The sequence below is a fragment of the Convolutriloba macropyga genome, chromosome 14, assembly GCF_964194025.1.
Source record: "Convolutriloba macropyga chromosome 14, txConMacr16.3, whole genome shotgun sequence".
Taxonomy (NCBI): Eukaryota; Metazoa; Xenacoelomorpha; order Acoela; family Convolutidae; genus Convolutriloba; species Convolutriloba macropyga.
Genome location: NC_134481.1, coordinates 41,029,536 through 41,041,115, shown reverse-complemented (window position 1 = coordinate 41,041,115; position 11,580 = coordinate 41,029,536). Strand labels below are relative to the sequence as shown.

Here is an 11,580-nt window from a genome sequence, read left to right as displayed (position 1 = left end):
AGAGAACCCAGGCGCTGTGGTCTGCGACCCACGACTGCTTTAGTCAGATTTTCTTCATAGGCATGTGGGTCTGAGAAGACCCTGTTTTTGAAAATGTATCAATGTTTGATTGTGTAATAATACATTGATTTTATGGGTTTTAATGAAAGATCAGTTTTGATATACTTGGTTCCATTTAAAAATCGTGCGAGAAAATGCGATATAATTTGTATGACCCACACGGGTCGGCCATTTCCCACGCTAAAGACAAGGATCATGATCCTTGTATTTAGCCTGGGAAATGGCCTACCCGGGTGGGTCTGATTAGATAGGTTTCGGGTCTCGAACCTCTGCTTGCTTGGAGGACGAACCATTGAGGATATTTTGAGCCTTATAGTTTTATCAAAATGTACCCGACAGTGAAATACTGTTTTTTTATGGACGGAATCAAGAATTTTCCGCGTTCAAGAAGTAAAATATAGCTCGTAACTCGTAACAGCTGTACAGGAATTCCCGGGTCACAACAAATTTTTAAATCAGCACTGAATCATAATAGGTAATAATTTCAAGACTGTATTTTTTACCATGACCAGTCAATGATCATGTCGCTTATTACAATGATCAGACTAAAAATCCAGATGTTTGAATATAACACCAATTATCTGGATCCAAAACTCAACAGGTCACTTGTGACTGAAAAATAAAGAAAAAATAGTCGAAACATCTATTTTTTGTAACATTCGATCCACACATTTTATGAGCTTGTGTGTACATTTTATGAACTCGTTTTGACAAATTAAGAGTGTGTGTGAACAAAATTATAATAATATTGATAATCATACATCAAGTTTTGCTATATTTGTATTTGCAATACAATATTTTTTCCTCAAAAAAAGATGTTCGACTTAAATTTCCAGGAGTTAGTTTTTATTTTTAAGTTCTACTATTTATTTGCATAATGATCATTCGAGTATAAAAAATAGGGTTTTAAAAAGCTTGAGTTAAGCAATTTATGCAAGGGATTGTTCCTTTCTGGCATAAAATGCATCAAATCATACTAATTTATCAAACATTGGGAAAAAATTTTTTCAAGCTCGAGTCAATGTTATCAAATACACTATGATACCAAAACGCTACGTACACCAAAGGAATTTTTAAGGGCCGCAGACATTGAATAAAATAAAACGACATTTTCAGTTAATTAGTTCTTTGGTAAAATACCATTACGGCATTAGTGGACGTCTAGGAGACAGTTCGTATAGTTTTTATACGGGTTGCGGAAAAAACCCCACGGAAAAACCCACTTTATTTTAGATAGGAAATAAACCCCCACGGAATTAAACCCCACGGAAATAAACCTTCACGGAAAGAAGACCCCACGTTACTATTAAAGAGCTGCATGCTTGGCAATACCTTGCGGGTCATGGCCATGTCTCAGCGGCCCGTGGGACTTGATATGAAACTATCACAACCAAACAAATTATCACGACGGATATTCAATTTTAAAATGGGGTTTTATTTCCGTGTTTTTTTTCTGTGGCAGTTTATTTCCTATCTAAATTTAAGTGGTTTTTTCGTGGGGGTTTATTTCCTAGACCCTTTTTATACAAATTTCTGCAAAACATTTGCGTCTACTTCATTTCCAATTCCCGGAAATTGTTCTTCTAAATTTTTCAAAAAACCTCTGTTTCCGTAATCTTTTCTCCGACAGAATTGGTTATGCACGCTGTGTACTAGATTTTGATTTTAATATGAGTTTATTTTGCATTTTGCATTACGGGCGTCTACCGGTACCAAATTATTTAGTAAGTTTACTCGTTTTTATTTCAATTTTCCTATGTTAATGCATTGTACGTGTGAAACATACTTTCAAACTTCCAAGGGGCAAAAGGCGGTGCCCTATATGGAAATTCCAGTCAGTGTTTTTCATTTTTAACTTTCAAAATGTCCGCAATCATTAGACATTCCGAGTAGCAACGTCTTGGCAAACAATAAGAGAACAAAACAACTTAAACATATTTTCTTTGTCCGTGTAAACGGAGAATAACATGAATGAAACCCCTTCAAATCAAAATTTCACGCTTTTTTCACGCCTTAACGGAAATTAAACTTACTGAACAAAAATAACACTTGAAGAAAAAAATTGTTGCTGAATTTAGCTTTTTGTAGCATAGTGTATTAGTTGCTGTCATTCATTTCTTAAAATTACACCAGTAAAGTTACACTTTAAAATGGAATTCCACCCTTAATAAGGGAGGCACTAACGGTGTAAAAATATTATTTTTACACTCTTTACACTCTTTTCCCCGTTATTTTTGGGCAAAATTCTCGGCCCGGGTATGACGAGTGCGACCATATAACTGAACCATTTGAATCCAACTGTGAAAATGCGGAACTTTGGCGAAGTAACTTCTTCCGTCGCACTGGTTTGAATTGTTGCCTCTAATTTTACCCTCGAAATGGGTTGCAACCCCGTACAGGCAAACCGGTCGGCCATTTGGGCCGCATCTGTTCACGATGTAAAGTGGGTTTCCTTCGTCTTTGAAACAGATATTTGATCCTATTACGCCGCAAAACGTACACTTTTCTCGAATAAATTTACACGCTTTTGTCGCTATTTTCGCTGATATTTGTTGACAAACCGTCAGTTAGACAAAATTGAAAGAATGCCTGATTCGTAAATAATAACGTAAAAGACTTTTGCCTTAATATTAAGCCGGGACAAGACGGGAAGATTGTATTGTAAGATCGTACAAGATTCTCGCAAAAAATGTTGATCTTGCTAGATCTTGTATGGCGATAGGCTATCTTGTATGATTTTTGTCAGACGAACGTTTTTTGTAAGATTATGTCATAATCTTATAAGATCTTGCAAGATAACAATTTGGAGTTAACTAGGGCGCTGACTAGGAAGACTAATATTAAATTTTGCCCTTATCGACGAGTTACATGAAAAGAAACCCATTGTCAAAATACCGAATGTAAACCCCCCCCCCCCCCCTATTACGTTATGTGCCCCCCCCCCGTTACAGAGCACGTGCGCCCACTAAGCTGGGGGGGGGCACAAACGGAAAAGATCCGTCAAAATACCCAATGAACCTAAATACCCATTGTGCCAAAGTACTCAAAGACACTGTACTCAATTTATTTCCTTTGATGTGGCCACATTGAGTATTTTGACCTGACACTTGAAGCTGTTGCCACTTGTTATTGAGTTATGATAGGCAGGGGGGGGGGGCTGGGGGTTGATAAGATCTTATCATCCCCGCCAGTCATGACAAAAATACCATAACAGGGGGCTATAATTTCATGGGGGGCTATACTGGAAAGACTCTTTTTCGTTTCGCTCAGTTCTGTTTCTATATGTTTGATTATTGCCGATCACATCACTGTTTTCTACAAAAAAAAACCCAAATGTACGTTTTGCAGAAACTACCTCTCGTAGTCCGAGTTGTGCAGACAACATCATCTCTGCATTTTTCACGTTTCCAAATATCTTTAACCGAGAACGTTTTGGCCATTTTATTCGTTTTTAGTTCTATTTCTTGGAGGGCTGTTGGGTAGTTGTGTTGGGTTCCAGATGTTGAGCCCATTCCACACGTTCCAACCAGGGTTCCATGGTCCGTATCAGTTGAGCAGGCAAAAATAAGACTGGACAGTTCGGCTATTGGTGCCTGCAGCTGAAGAAGGGCTATGCTGTTGCCCGGTTTCACAGCAAAGTATTCTCTGAAAACAATTGTTCTCCGCGAAGATGTAAAAAGAGCAAAAAAGTGAACTGCTTTACCCCCCATTTTTTTTTACCTCGTTTACAAATAATGATTTGTTATACAGCACATTATTATGTACAAAAATACCATATGCAATGGAGGCGTAAACTTTATATGACCATAAAGTTTCCGGGGGGGGGGGGGGGGCAGCGTCGAAACTTTTAAATCATACCACTTTCAATGTTGAGTTTGAGAACAGATTTTCGATTTATTTGAGTCTTGGTTAATGTGCATGTCATTCTAATTTCAATCCTTATATTTTGGTTTATGATGGCTTTTTTCGATTTTTTTTTTGTTTTGCCCCCTCAGTATTTCAGGTGTTCTCAGTCTTTTAGGTCACACGTAGAAATTATGTGTTCATATATAAAATAATATTATTATTATTATGTAAGAGAGTCGGCAAGTGCGTGGTACGCTGCTGGTCCGCACTAATATAGATACTTAAACGACCGGGTTAATCGCTGGACCAGATGAAAAACTCGAGATTTCAACCCCTTAGTTCCACTCTTGTTATATCGTTAACTGTTAATAAAATTTAATTGCAATTATGACTTTAAAAGTTTATTTTAAACAGCCTTTTTATGGAGTTTATTTCTACAAATCTATTGTCCTCATGACCTTCATTAATCTCTCAAGGCAATCCCGTGAATTATCAGGCCAATTGCAAGACAAATTTTTGACTTATTTACACAAAAATGGACTTCTGCGCTTCAGTGGTTTTAAATGAAAACGTTGTTTTAAAACTTTTAATTAAAGTTCAGTAACGTCTATCTTAACTATTCGTATCCTGATCACTTTTTAAAATTAATGGACAAAATTTTCACTTTTATTTGTGTCTCTTTTTTGTAAAATATAGCTGCTTATTAACTGCTATCAATTGAACCGTGTATTAATTATTTAGTACTGCATATCAATTACAATTCAAAGAATTCTTCTTTAAAGATCTGTTCACATATTTTCATGATCTTTGAAGTCAAATTGGAGTCGTGATTTTGGACACGCCGAAACAGGAAATGGAGCGAAACAGCGGGTGGTTTTGCGGCTTGAAGTTTTTTTTGCTCTATTTCAAAGTATAGCGGATAACGGTGTTTAAACAAAAATTCATCGTTTTTTTTGCTAATGGATTTTTGTTCACATGCGATTTTTACAGTGATTTATACGGTTTGTTTTCAATTTTTGGATTTGATTTTTATCTCAATGGTTTTTTTAACCCATTCAAAATCCATTCTATATCTATGTTTTACGTTTAGTCTACGAATTTTTTTTAATGGTATATCAGTACTTTTCTGTTATGTTTTGTAATTTTTGTCCTACCAGTTTTTGTCTGACAGATTTTTCCGTCTGACCATTTGACTTTTATTTCTCAAAAAAGGTTGAACAAGTAAAGAAAAGAGGGCATTAAGTAGCCGAGCAGATTAAAAGAGCCTTGAAAATTGCAATTAACCGAAATTGTTGTGGAAACATTTGCCTTGGTGTGACGGGTGATTTTAAAAGTTTGTCTTCTCCTCCAGCCCCTGTCCCTAGCAACACTTCCCCCCCCCCCCAAAAAAAAAAATGTGCTGGCATAAATTCGCTAAGAAAGACTATTTTATATTTTTGATACCTTTTGCTTCATTTTGTTCCTTCCATTTGCCCCCACCCCACTCTCGCTGAAGCATGCATAAGCTAGAAACTGCCGAAGCCAACCCCTAGCCAGTTGCTGGAAGGCATTTCGTCTGATGTTAGTCGGTTGTGTTTTAATCTTATGCCCTTAGTTATGGAGAATTAACCGTAGAAAACAAACTTTTGACTTACTTTTTTCACTATTTTCACCAGCTGTTATATTTGTGTGAAAAGAGGGTTTTTTTCGTTTGAGCCCCCAGCTTGGTGGATGCATATTTTTCGCACCCCCTTATGCACGTGTAATATTGTTACATAAGGATTTACTATGTAATGACACGTGCTCTGTAACTGGGGGTGCATAACATTTTGGGGGCGGGGCACAAACGGACAAACGGAAAAGATCCAGTAAATCATTATGTAAAAATTTGGCGCGTGATCCTGGGGGAGGGGGTGGTTCCTGTGATCTTTTCCGTTTGTGCCCCCAGCTTAGTGGATGCGTATTATTTGCAGCCATGTTTTTACATAATGATTTACTATGTAATGACACGTGCTCTGTAACTGCTGGGGGGTGCATAACGTACTGGGGGGATAACGGACAAACAGAAAAGATCCAGTAAATCATTATGTAAAATATGGCACGGGCGTCTGGCGGTGCAAATAATATGCGCCCACTAAGCTGAGGGGTGGCACATCGGAAATGATCCGAAAAGAGTAAGTAACCCTTAACTTACTCATTGGGTTTGTGTATCCGTACAACGTGCTGAACTCTCCTGCGCCCATCCTCACGAGTGAAATCTCCCACCTCCACCGCTATCGGATTATCTACGTCATCTGAAACATTTCAAATTTTAAGAAGCTCGTTTCGTTTTTGCCCGTTTTTTTTTGCTGGACTAAAATGAAATAATATATTATTTCATATTCCCACAAAGTTTTGTTAAAACAGCCTTCTTTTTGTAGCAGTCGTCCCTCTGCCTTGAACGACTGAGCGTAAACTCAAACCAGTACTGAGTTATTGGTAAAAGAGGCTCGTAAATTTACTCAAATTTGTATACGTGTGTACTCGAATTTTTCGTGGGTTCATGTTTACACTTTCGCGCGCTCATGTCCAGACTTTCGTGCGTTTATGTCCAGACTTTCGTGCGCTCATGTCCAGACCATCTTGCGTTCATCCGTGTTTCCAGATTGTGTAATTTTGAACGCACGACGCCCCCTCGTGCGTTCATTTCGGTCTGGACATATCCGGCTTCGGTCTGGGACCTCAACCTGGGTAAGCGAAATCCGATTTACAATCTAATTACACGATTGAGAGCATTTGAAAACTGATTTTGCTCACGCCTTTTTCTGAACCGCATTTGTGCATTTAATACCATATAAGGAAATGAAATGTTGTTCGTATGAGAAATGAAAACAAAAAACAAACGATATGGGGAATGGAGGCAATTAAGAGATAGTTGAAATCTTTTTGACAAATAGAATCGGTTATATCTAAAGGTACCAAGGATCCCTTCCGTTGGTGCCCCCCCCCCAGCTTAATTGGCGCATATTTTTTGCACCCCCAGACGCACGTGCCATATTTTTACATAATGATTTACTATGTAATGACACGTGCTCTGTAACTGGGGGGAGCATAACGTACTGGGGGGGGGGTACAAACGGAAAAGATCCGGTAACAATATGTATATAGCAGCTGATATGAGTCCATCAACTGTAAGACTACGGAGTTCAAATGAAACGATTGTGGAAAATAAACAAGAAGTTAACCATCCAAACGCTTGTTTAATTGATCGTAAGATCAGTAAAATACAGAAATAAGGTATCTTTAGAAAAATAGAATAACATTTTATTTTACATCAAAGTGTCCTAAAATACAAGATGAAAAAATAAAAAAAAATGTGCAAATATCAAGATGAACGAAATAGCATGTTCAAATTAATCTGGAGACAATTGCATAAACGCTCTGCTATGAAACGATGTTTAAAATTGTCCTGGATTTCAATAATTCTGTTACGCTTCCCATGAAAATGAAAACAAAAAACAGATAAGATAAGATGAAAAAATCGAAAAAGAACAAAAAACAATACAGCATCATTGACAAATGACTAGTAAGCAGTGATAAATCCATTTGATACAAGTATCTGTGAAAAGACTATTAGTAAGAGAAAAATGTTATTCTTAAATAAAGTTACAAAAATTGCTTTTCTTTGTAATTATAAGCCTAAAATTGATGATAATAAAAGTTTTCTCTCTATAGAAATCTGATATCAGGATTTTTGCAAACAAAATATAAAAAATTTGTCAAAATTTCTGCAAGCAAAATAAAACAAATTGGAGAAAACATTGCGTTAATGATTTCACAAAACCTTTTTTCAGAAATAATAAAAAAAATGATAGAAAGAGCTTTGTCGCACTAGGTTGCCATGCTACCTGATTCTTTTTTTTAGCACTGTTCAAAGTTTTCAAAACAATTCACTGGTTGAATGAAAATTCATTGTCTACTATACCATGACATGATTGTATGATTCGTAGTTTTTAAAATGCTTGCCCAAAAATTAGTCTCAAAGCACACTGAAGTTTTGGAGATTTCGGAATTCAAAAAATTATGAAACATGGGATGAAACAAATTGTGAAAACAAAAAGTTGTTTTTGAGACATGTTTTCAAAAATACCGTTTTTCTGCAAACAATCACGCTACCAATAAGGCTTTCTACAACTACGATTAAAAATTCTCGCATATTAAAACGAAAAAAAAATTGAGCGAAAAAGTTCGTAACATAGTAAACTGCAAAAAAATCTTGATTTATGCTGCCAGAGATAGAGAAAAAATGCATTTGGACTTCCATGTATAATTCTTAAAAACAATTTGAAAATCGAACGTTTCTAAATAATTTTTTTGTTTGCAATCTTAATTGGTTTGAAAAAAATTGAATGACGACTCAAATGAACTTGCAATACACTATTGCATTATGTATGGATTTTGCTGGAAAAGTGCGGCCGACATACACTTCTTGTTTTTAATTGCTTTTTTTGAAAAATAAAATTATAAGAAGAATGAATTGTGCAAACGATCACGAATTGCAGAAGTTAAGAGAACGAATAGTTAGTTAACTTAGTGACAGCTGAACAGACGATGATTTTACGACGCGGGAAAATGTTTACGGACTAATAAGGTGAAATGATGTGCGAATAAGTCTGGAGGAATATTTTAAAATTGAGAATTTTCAAAAACATGAATAAAGTTTACTGAACCAAATTGAAATATAAAAACGATATAATCATGTCATGACAGATCCAAATATAAGGGAAAAAATCAGTTAGAAAAAATTAGTATGTTTTTTAGCCAATGCCCAGTATGAAGCCTAATATGAAAAATTCCCAGAACGTACTAATTTGTTTCTTGAGCAATTTTTGCGCAGTACCTAGGCTGAGATTCCCCACCGAAGACCAGTTTTTCCAAACTCAAATGAACGCACCAGGGTTCGTTGTGCGTTAACAATTACCCTGCTTGGAATAAAATGATGTCACAAAAGTCTGAACTTAGGTGTTTTTCAATGTTCGATATGGCTATAGGAAATTTTGGACGCACAATAGTCTGGAAATCGGCAATATTCGACGGACAATAATTTGAGCAAGAACTCACATAGAAAATTTTTGTGCGTTTATGATTAAACTGTCGTGCGTAGAATTTACTATCTCCAGACTTTCAGTCGTTCCGAACGCAAATTCGAGCTCTTCACAATTGAAACTTTGTGCGATCAGGACAGACTATCTTGCGTTCAATGTTGCTTATGTCTTTTGTTCGTTCATCAGACGACAAAAAGATGAAGATAAGTGAACTTCTCTATAGAACTGTTATCAGTTTTTCTAGCCTATTCAGGATAGCTGAAATAAATATTAATATATTTGACCACATCACACACGTAAAAAACTCAAAACAAAAGGTATGCGAGTAAGTTGACGCCAGAGAAGACCTGTTATTTTTCAGCAAGCTTTAGCAAATTTTGTTTTGTTTCACACTCTACATACACCGGGGATGCTCCAAACTACTTCGGGTTTAATTTCAAGAACTGCCTGCCCTATAAAACACCACAATTTTGAATACAAGTTATTCGGCGGTTTCAAAAACTTCCATATTGAAGTCTAGTTTTTCTCTAGACCAGCTACAAAAAAAAACATTATTGTTGCAGATTCCACCTGCGCTGAGATCCACTTGTTGAACTTGTTGCAATCTCCGCCTGATACTGAAAGCCAGGTCATATATATATTGAGTTAAATTTTGAAAAAAACATCGTCTTTAGAAGTTCATTTATTTTTAATATCCGATAGGTTAACGCAAATAACTTTGCTTCTGTTGCAAAAATAAAGTCTTGCTTATGACATTAGGATATTGACGGATTCGTTGGGATAAATTTTGAAAAGTTCTTAGATTATCTTGAAAAATGAAGTCGAAGCCTGAGGGAACGAATTTCGACAATAACCGCTAACCGCACTACTTAAAAAATCATAAGAATCACTTCCTAGGGTTATAGACAGCCTTTTAATTTTGTAGGCAAAATTAATATCTCGCAAGATTTTTGCAAAAATCCTGCAGCTTGCAAAAAGTCGTGCTAGAATTTGAAAACTTTCGAATAATCTAGAAAGAAGCTCGCAAGATTCGAATTCGTTCATCACTAAAGACCACTTACTTTGGAGAAATTACGAAAAAAACACTAGATTCCGAGCTAGAATCAAATATTTAACTATTATATTTCAAAACTCGGCAGTGTAAGTCTGTCTTTACTGTATTTGTCAGGAACTTCAGCGCATTCGTAGAACATCCTGTAAAACGCCTCATACTAGGGTTGGAGAATAACAGCATTGCTTGAAAAATTGGGTATTTCTCATTATAGCCCCCTTGGCAACGAAATTTTACCCCTCATCCACAAGCAATTACAACCCCACATTATGATATAATTACCATGATGGGGGGCTATACGTTATCTGTCAACTAAACGGGGGGGGGGGGCTATAATGGGAAAGACTTGAAAAAATTATCAATTCTTACCTGAAGTGGTGCATGAAGCCGCCGTTAGTACAAAATAGTGGTTGATTATGCTTCCGCCGCAGATGAACTGAGAATTCCGCCATTTGATAATTCGAACATAGAAGGGTCTGTTCTCTACTGGAACTCCGTTGACGATTAAGTTGATTGTAGAATTTTTTAGGGATTTTTTGGCGACTGGGGCTTGTAATCCTTTTGCTAATGACAGTGCAGTATTGCAAATATTGCAGGCTGCAATTGTAAGGAACAGAATGTTAAATTGCATATCGTTGCAAGGGCATTGATTGTGGAATAAATATGTTTAGCAGAATTTGAACTTGTTTGTCCTTATTTGTTTTCGTAAATAAACGAATAGTTATTTACTTTGTTGTCGTCAAGACTCCAAGGTCGTTTAAATAACGGCTGCCAAAAGAAAAAATGGAAAATTTAGAGCCAAAAGTTTAATCGATTTCTTCGCTTTCGAACCAATTTTGACCCTGTGCTTTTCACGTTTCATTTTTCCCTTTCCTATATTTTTACAGTTGCGATTTTCTTCTCCTTAGCCAAAATTTTTAAACTAACTTAGCAAATACTTGAACATGAACATCTATTTAAATTGATATCATTTAATTCGCTCAAAAATTACAGTATTGAAGATCGTTAATCTGCTACTAAATTGTGAAATTTTCAGAAATTAAAAGATCAACTTGAATTTGTCTCCCTACGCAAGACTACAGCCGAATAGCATAAAGTTTTATTGCGTATCCTCGGTCAAAAAGGGCCACCAATTTTGCTGCACTCGGGAATTGGGAAAATTTGCTTCTGACTTGGGGGGGGGGGGGGGGGGTTTGGGCCTTTGATCTCATTCGTCAATCTTTTACCTTTTTCCCCTAACATCGAAAGAAAAATGTCTTTGAAAAATGTTTACTGCTGTTCCTTAGTTGATTATTTTTCTATCATAAAATCACTGACTGATCAAACTCTGATTTTCATTTTTCGTTAAAATGCGGGTAAGAGAGTTTCCCAGCTTACGAAAGCTTACAAGGGATGTCATTTAGTCTTTTAGAAACATCTCTTTTTTTAAAGAAAAATAGGATCTATTCTGTTTTGCCCCCCCCCCCCCCCCCCAGTGTTTTTTACGTACCCCAGTTACAAATTTTATGTTGTTATATAGCACGTTACTATTTTAAAATAGCACGTGAGCCTGGGAGTGTA

At 36.3% G+C, this 11,580-nt stretch overlaps 1 protein-coding gene across 4 annotated transcripts; it reads right to left on the bottom strand.

The window, feature by feature from the left end:
- Positions 1-2,109: 2,109 nt before the first annotated feature.
- Positions 2,110-11,359, bottom strand: LOC142353088 (chymotrypsinogen A-like). 4 transcript variants are annotated; one of them, XM_075405284.1, is made up of 5 exons: positions 11,247-11,359; positions 10,390-10,617; positions 6,080-6,179; positions 3,416-3,705; positions 2,110-2,539 (listed from the first exon to the last, which is right to left on the bottom strand). In XM_075405284.1, exons 1-5 carry the CDS (start codon positions 11,260-11,262, stop codon positions 2,289-2,291), a joined length of 885 nt encoding a protein of 294 aa, XP_075261399.1. In that variant the 5' UTR covers positions 11,263-11,359; the 3' UTR covers positions 2,110-2,288. The 4 variants fall into 4 exon arrangements, with proteins under 4 accessions (XP_075261399.1, XP_075261396.1, XP_075261398.1 ...); XM_075405281.1 differs by having other exon boundaries at positions 10,390-10,788; positions 11,247-11,357; XM_075405283.1 differs by having other exon boundaries at positions 10,390-10,788; positions 11,294-11,314.
- Positions 11,360-11,580: the final 221 nt, after the last annotated feature.

Bases quoted from the DNA above. Each gene is read 5' to 3' on its own strand.
- LOC142353088 (XM_075405281.1), bottom strand. From the start codon at position 10,651: ATGCAATTTAACATTCTGTTCCTTACAATTGCAGCCTGCAATATTTGC. The intron at 6,180-10,389 runs GTAAGAATTGAT...GAAATGTTTCAG, and splicing joins GGCTTCATGCACCACTTCAG to ATGACGTAGATAATCCGATA. The intron at 3,706-6,079 runs GTAAGTTAAGGG...AATTGTTTTCAG, and splicing joins CGGATACACAAACCCAATGA to AGAATACTTTGCTGTGAAAC.